Raw genomic sequence first — 8,085 nt, forward strand, 5'->3', positions numbered from 1 at the left:
CAAATTCAAATATTTCAACAAACTAGTGCAGCACTGAAGATGCTCACTCACCTATGCCAAATATTTGGAAGACCTGGTCAACTGATTGGAAAAGATCCATATTTGTTCCCATTCCAAAGAGAGGTGACTCAATGAAATACAGAAATCATAGAACAACAGCATTAGTATAATATGGAAGTAAAATTTTGCTGAAGACTGTTTAAAACTGGTTGTAATAATACATTGACAGAGAAATGTCAGAAGTTCAAGCTGGATTTAGAAAAGGACATACAGCTAGGAATATCACTGCTGATATATAAATAACAATCCAGATGGATCTTGACTGAAAGTAGATAATATCAGAAAGATATTCACTTATGCTAGAGAAAGACTTTCAATTGTATAGAACATGACAAACTATGCATAACATTGAGAAGAATGGGTGCTCCAGAACACTTAATTGTACTCATGAGAAACCTGTACCTAGAACAAAAGGCAGTTGTTAAAATAGAACAATAGAATACTGAATGGTTTAAAATCAGGAAAGATGTTTGTCAGAGTTGTATACTTTCACCATACTTATTCAATCTATATAAGGAGCCCTGATAGTGTAGTGGGTTATGAGCTGGGCTATTAACCACAAGGTCAGTAGTTCAAACCTACCAATTGCTCTGTGGGATAAAGATGAGGCTTTCTGCTCCTACAAAGATTTACAGCCTCAGAAATCCTCTACAGGGTGACTGTGAGTCAGAACCAACTTGGCAACACAAAACAACCACCACCACCATTTAATCCGTATTGTTGTTGTTGTTGTTAAGTGCCGTAGAGTCGGTTCCGACCCATAGCGACCCTGAACAGGGTTTCCGAGGCTGTAAATCTTTGTAGGAGCAGAAAACCTCATCTTTCTCCCACGGAGCAGCTGGTAGTTTTGAACTGCTGACCTTGCAGTTCACAGCCCGATTTGTAACCACTACGCTACCAGTATGTTGACCAAATAATCAGAGATTATTGAAGGGGATTATATGAAGAAGAATGTGACATAAGGATTGGAGGAAGACTCATTAATAACTTGCAATATGCAGGTAATACAACTTTAATTCTTGTATATCCTGGTGAGTTCCATGTGTATAGTTATTTATAATGCTGGAAAAGGGTGTGTACAATGAATATGTCATTTGTTTTACAAAATTCTATCATGCCATTTCCAGCTTCATTTCTATCACCAAGGCCAGCAAAAATAAATAAAATATCAGGGAAATCGGTGAGTTATTAAGGGTATTATCACAATCTGGAACTAAAGCTATTAAGTATTAATTTACTAACCCTGGATGAACCAATCCAGAGGTTGCCAGTAATGTAAATAGAAATTCAACAGAAGTTTTGGAAAGAAAAATAAGTGAATGATTGAAGCACACACACATATTTGGGGGGAAAAAAAAGACTAAACGAAATTTAGAAGTAAAGGAGAGGAAATAGAGAAGAGCTTTGTGGGAAGGAAAGAATTGTGCTTGAGACTGTTGATTAATATATATATTTCCTACACTAGCCTGCCTTTTCCTCTGCTCATTGTCTTAATCATAGTTTCTCAATCTTGGTACTATTGACATCTGACTGTATTTTTTTTTTCCCCCCTTAGGGGCAGAAGAGACTCTTCTGTGCATTGTATGGTGATGAGCAGCATCTGTGGCTACCAGAAAATGTCCAAAGGAGATGATAAAATACCCCCAGTTAAGAACTACCATCCATGCCTTTATTGATGGTCCCCATTAGCCAAGGTAGGTGCCAAAAATTTGCTGGATCTCCTTCTAGATTAGTTCTTAATTTCACATAATATTTTAATTAAGCAATTCATCATTACACTTCTGTTCTTGATGTGTTTTGTTTTTATTTATCTATTTTTATTTCTGAGATTTTTCAGAAAGTATTCCTTTGTAGTAGCAGTACTTTGAAGTTTAAAGGTCATATCAAGTCAATGGTGTCTTCCCAAAAAGATAAATCCTAGTTAAATTAAGAACACATGACAAATTGAATAGACATCCGCTATTCTGTACATAGAGAGAGAGATGAAATAGGTTGCATAATGTCTAAAACAGTCAAATTTTTTATTATTTACGTGTATATCTTTTATATCCATGCTCTGTTGAAGAATATCAGAGATGTCTACTGCTTTATTCATTTCCAGGTGATGGCAAGTCAATTCTAAATTGAGGAATTATAACTTCAATCCATGCTTTTAGGTTCCTAGAAGAAAAGTCACCATAGCATTGAGGGTAGAAGAAGGTCATTATAGGGGGATAAAATACAAAATCAAAGTAGAAACTCTATTCATCGTCAACCCATTCTGTGTACCTGAGCTGTTCTGGCCCAGAACAGATTATCTTCTATACTCTTAGTAAATATTTCTTTTGATAAATAGTAGCTCTGGGTTTGCTCTTACAATCCTTTCATATACAGTCATTCCTGATGTTAGTAGGAATTTATTTTTCTCAAAAATCTAGACATATTATCTTTTCAAATAAAATAACACACTAACACTCAATCACATGAAGTGTTCCATTCCTTTGATAGGTAGACTCCCCAGTTTGAAGTAAAAGTTAAAAAAAAAAAAACAAAAACAGATCCTATGTATATGTACACAAGTGTTAAATTGACCTTTCACATTTTGAGGCATGATCAGTAATTGGATTCTTAGTGCCAGTGAACTCGAAATTGGTTACCAACAAATAATTGACTACAGCATCATGGGAATCAATACTTTTAGATCTTTTCAATATATACGTTTTTTTAATGGCAATTGAGAAAGAATTCTGAATTATAGAGCCATAACTAGTGCCCAATTTAGTTTTAGCATGTGGTACATAATTATAAAATACTTAAAATGTACAAAAGTGGTGAAGATTTTAATAGTTTTTCTTAAATATTACACAGCTGTTGTCTACCAATCCCAGTCAACCTAGAACCGCTTTCCTCCAAGCCTGCTTTGATCTGGAGGAAATGAGACTGAAAAATACCACTGGAAAAAGATATGGGTCTTAGGGAAAACCCAAATTTTACTCTATTCTGATGTCAAAAAATGTGTTTCCAGAATGTGACAGAACCTTGAGCTCTGTCACCAAAATTGTTGTACTTCACCTGAAGTATGAGTTCAACGTGCTTGTATAACTGAGTCATCTGTTTTCACAATTAACTCAAAAAAGTTGAAGAGATTAAAGGAAACATAGACAAACTATTCTCCTAAATTTGCCAAACACTAATCAATTGTGCCAAGACTGATAAGTGGTACCGATACTTCATTTGATCACTTGTTAAGTGTGGATGAGTCTGTTTTGACTAATGGCTACCCTCTTTAGGGTTTCTGAGGAGTGGCTGGTGAATTTAAACTTCCAACCTTGTGATTCAAACTGACCTTGAGGCCCAGTGCATGATCCTACAGCTCCACATCAGGACTCCAGTCACATCCATATGCTGGGACAATTGCTTCTTCAGATTCACTGTGAGAATGTCACCTATAGGTAGATGCTTAAACAATTATTGAAAACATGTGTTTTAGGATATCATTATATCTGCTTATATGGTTTACTATGCAGGAAATTACAAATTGAAGCAGAAAAACATCACATTTATTGCCAAAAAGAGTATGTCACTATCCTGAAGTACAACGCTGTCAATGATACAGCAATATTCATATTCTTACAAGGAATACCAGTTAATGCAATTATTATTCAAATTTATGCACCAACAAATAATACCCAAAATGAGAAAACTGAAGGTTTTTGCCAACTTCTGCAGTGTGAAATCGATTAAGCATTTAATCAAGATGTATGATAATTACTGGTGACTGGAAACTGGTGTGAATTGAAAGAAAAGACAAAGGATCGGTGCTTGGGAAATATGGTATTGATGACAGATACAAGGCAGGAGATCACATGATAGAATTTTTGAAGGTATTCATTAAAAATATCTTATTTAAAAGCACAAAATGTGACTATGTACATGGACATTACTGGGTGGAATACATAGGACTCAAGTGGACTACATCTGTGGAAAGATATAATGGAGAAAGTCAAGTCATCAGTCAGAACAAGGACATGGTCTCTTAGACCATCAATTGCTCAAATGTAAGTTCATGTTGGAGCTGAAGAAAATTAAGTTCCACAGAGCCAAAGTATGACCTTAAATATATCCTACTGGAATTTAGAGATCGTTGCAATAATAGATTTGACACCTTAAATATTAATGACTGAAGAGCAGAATGTAAAATGCCATAAAAAAGACAGGAAACAAATAAAAGAAGAAATGATAAAATAAAAGTAAGAATTTCAAAGGACTACTTAGAAGACAAAGTAAAGTATCATAATGAAATGTGCAAAAATCTGAAGTTAGTAAACCAGAAGAGAAAAACACACTTAACATTTCCCAAGATGAGAGAACTGAAAGGGATGTCCAAGTCTCAAGTTGCAATGCTGAAGAATTCTATGGACAAAATACTGAGCGACTTAAGAATTATCAAAAAACAAAAATGAATAGAGTAGACAGAGTCATTGTTGTTGTTATATGCCATGGAGTCGGTTCTGACTCATAGTGACCCTGTACAGGGTTTCTTCACCAATGAAGGCATGGGTGAAAAACAAGGCTCCAAAAACTAACAGAATAACAACTGAGCTATTTCAACAAACAGCTGCAACGTTGAAATCACTCACTCAGCTTTGCTAAGAAGATAGAAAGATCTTACCTGTGTTTTGTTGATTATGCAAAGGCTTTTGACTATGTAAACGTAATAAACTATGGATAACATTGCTAATAATTGGTATTCCAGAACACTTAATTATGCTCCTGAGAAGCGTGTACATAGACTGAGTCAGTTGTTTGAACAGAATAAGGGGATACTGCATAGTTTAAAATCAGGAAAGGTATGCATCATAGTTGTATCCTTTCACCATACTTATTCAGTCTGTATGCTTAGCAAATAATCTAAGCTGGACCTTATGAAAAGAACGCAGCAACAGACTTGAAGAAGACTCATTAACAACCTGTGATGTGCAGATGACACAACCTTGCTAGCTGAAAGTGAAAAAGACTTGAAGAGTTTACTGATGAAGATCAAAGACTACAGTTTTCAAAATTACATCTCAATATAAAGAAAACAAAATCCTCACAAGTGAACCAATAAGCAATATCACGATAAATAAAGAAAACATTGAAGCTGTCAATATTTCATTAATCTTAGATCAACAATCAACATCCATGGAATTGGTGGTGGTGGTGGTGGTGGTGGTGGTGGTGTGCCGTGGAGTCAGTTCTGACTCATAGTGACCTGCATAGGGTTTCTGAGGCTGTAAATCTTTACAGGAGCAGAAAGCCTCATCTTTCTCCCTCAAATTGGCTGGTACTTTCGAACTGCTGACTTTGAGTTTAGCAGCCCACCTTGTAACCACTAAGCTACCAGAGTTCTTTATCCATGGAAGTAGCAATCAAAAAATAAAATGGCATATTACATTAGGAAAATTTGCAAAACACCTCTTTAAAGTATTCAAAAGCAAATATGTCACCTTGAGAACTAAAGTGCTCCAGACCCAAGCCATTATATACTCAATCACCTCATATGCATACAAATGCTGGACAGTGAATAAGGAAGACTAGAGAAGGATTTATGGTGTTGACAAAGAATATTGAATATACCATCAACTGCCAGCAGAATGAACACATCTACCTGGGAAGAAGTACAGTCAGAATGTTCCTTAGAATGGAAGTAGGCAAGACTCAGTTCTATATACTTGAACATATTATCCCTTGAGAAAGACATCATGCTTGGTAATATAGAAGTGTAGAGGATCAGTGGAAAAGAGGAAGACCCTCAGTGAGACAGATTAACACTGTGACTGCAACAATTGTGCAGATGGTGCAGGAAAGGGCAGTGTTTCATTTTGTTGTACATAAAGTCACGATGCGTTGGAATCAAGTAGATATCATCTAAAAAAATAATAAAAATGGTATCTGAAAGTCTAATAATGATCTGTCAGAAATTTCAAGAAAGTATGAATAAATTTCTTTGCATTTTAATGTCTTTGTTTATTTCACCAAATAGAGGAATAATATAGTAAGATTTTAAGATCTTGTATAAAAGTAGGTAATGAAAGCAGCAAATGCCTCCTACTTTGGGACAATGATGCTTAAAAGGACTATGGATGATAGCACTTACTTTTCACTTCTCTTTACATAAAATGCATCTGCTGACCAGCTTTCTCATGGCTGTCTTTACTTCCTTATTTCGCAAAGTGTAAATGATGGGATTAAGTAAAGGGAATATCACTGTGTGGAACACAGACACCACTTTATCTAATGAAAAAGAGTCGAATGGACGAGCATAAATGTAGATGGATGGCCCAAACATCAACACCACAATAGTGATGTGGGAATAGCAAGTGGACATGGCCCGGTTGGTACTCTCATTTGAGCCTGAATGTTTCTTGAGCATGGCCAGGAGGAATGCATAGGACATTAGCAGAGCAATGAAGCACACCACAGAGATCAGACCACTGCTGAAGATCATTACTAGTTCTTCTGGGAAAGTATTGGCACAGGCAATTCGAACCACCTGGGTGATGTCACAGAAGTAACTGTCTAACTCATTGGGACCACAGAACGGAAGTCTAACAATGAGAGCCACCTGTATTATAGAATGAATGAAGCCACCCATCCAGGAGAGACCCACCAGGATACAGCAAAGACGTCGATTCATGATCGTAGCATAGTGGAGAGGGCGGCAGATAGCAGCATATCGGTCAAAAGCCATCACTGTGAGCAGGAACATCTCTGAAGCTCCAACAAAGTGCAAGAAGAAGAGTTGTGCAATGCATCCTCCAAAGGAAATTATCTTCCTCTCCACCAAGAAATCTACTAGCATTTTAGGGGCTGTGACGGAAGAGTACCAAATATCAAGAAAGGCCAGATTTGCCAACAGGAAATACATAGGTGAGGTCAGATGGGGGTCAAGCCTGATGGTGCAAATGATCAGGACATTTCCTGGAAGGATGAACAAGTAGAAGGACAGAAATATAACAAACAGGACCAGTTGTACCTCCCGAGTCTGGGATAGGCCAGTGAGAATAAACTCAGTCACCCTGGTATAATTTTCGTGTTCCATTTCTTCACTTCACTTTTTGCATAACATAGCTATAAAAAAAACAAAGAAAAAACATTTAAAAGCCCGTTACCCTGAGATTCCTGACTCATGACAACCCCATGTGTTACACAGAGTAGGACTGCATTTTATGGTTTGCTTCACTGTAATCTTTACAGAAACAGACCACCAGGCTTTCCCCCTGGCATTACTAGATGAATTTGCGAAGCCCCAATGTTTAGGTTAAGGAGCTCTGGTAGAGTAGTGGTTATGAATCGGGCTGTGAACCTTAAAGTCAGCTGTTCGAAACTACCAGCTGTTCCATGGGAGAAAGATAAGGCTTTCTGCTCCCGTAAAGATTTACAGCCTCGGAAACCCTGTACAGGGTCACTATGAGTCAGAACCAACTCCACGGCACATGACAACAACAATGTTTAGGTTAGTAGTCAATCTCAAACTTCTTGCACCACTCAGGGACCTAGCATTTAACTAGAATTAAGTTAAATACTTTCAAGTTCTTCAAATGTTCTCAGTCACTGTTGCTGCTGTTAAGTGTCTTTGAATTGGTTCCAACTCATAGCGACTCTGTATAGGGTTTCCAAGGAGCAGTTGGTTGGTTTGAATCACCGAGTTTGGAGTTAGTAGTCATGTGTTTATCCTACCAGGAGTCCTCTCAGTCACTAGGAGATCATTTTAAGGTATGTTCAGATTTAGGTTACAAATGTGTGACACATTGTGTATGGTTTCAGTGTTCCAAATTCATAAGATCATTACACTTTTAGTCAATTGTAGATCATTTTAGGGTATGTTTGGCTGCCCAAATTTAAGTTTGATAAACTGAGATAGGGAAAGAGTACAATGGTCCTATAAATTAGAAACACTGAAACCATAGAAAGTGTGTCACATTTACAACTCAAATTTCAATTTCTTAACATTATACAATTCTGTTTTTATGAAACTCAGCAGTGCACTTATCCTTCCCAAAA

The 8,085-nt window shown here is 36.8% G+C and overlaps 1 protein-coding gene across 1 annotated transcript; it reads right to left on the minus strand.

The window, feature by feature from the left end:
• Positions 1 to 6,124: 6,124 nt before the first annotated feature.
• LOC102813802 (olfactory receptor 4M1-like) lies at positions 6,125 to 7,155 on the minus strand. The gene has a single exon (XM_006877140.1). It carries the CDS (start codon positions 7,121 to 7,123, stop codon positions 6,182 to 6,184), a length of 942 nt encoding a protein of 313 aa, XP_006877202.1. The 5' UTR covers positions 7,124 to 7,155; the 3' UTR covers positions 6,125 to 6,181.
• Positions 7,156 to 8,085: the final 930 nt, after the last annotated feature.

The sequence above is a fragment of the Chrysochloris asiatica genome, unplaced genomic scaffold (assembly GCF_000296735.1).
Source record: "Chrysochloris asiatica unplaced genomic scaffold, ChrAsi1.0 scaffold00444, whole genome shotgun sequence".
In the NCBI taxonomy this organism is placed as follows: domain Eukaryota; kingdom Metazoa; phylum Chordata; class Mammalia; order Afrosoricida; family Chrysochloridae; genus Chrysochloris; species Chrysochloris asiatica.

What these genes read in the sequence shown, in the direction of transcription:
- LOC102813802 (XM_006877140.1), bottom strand. Translation starts at nt 7,123, where the DNA reads ATGGAACACGAAAATTATACCAGGGTGACTGAGTTTATTCTCACTGGC.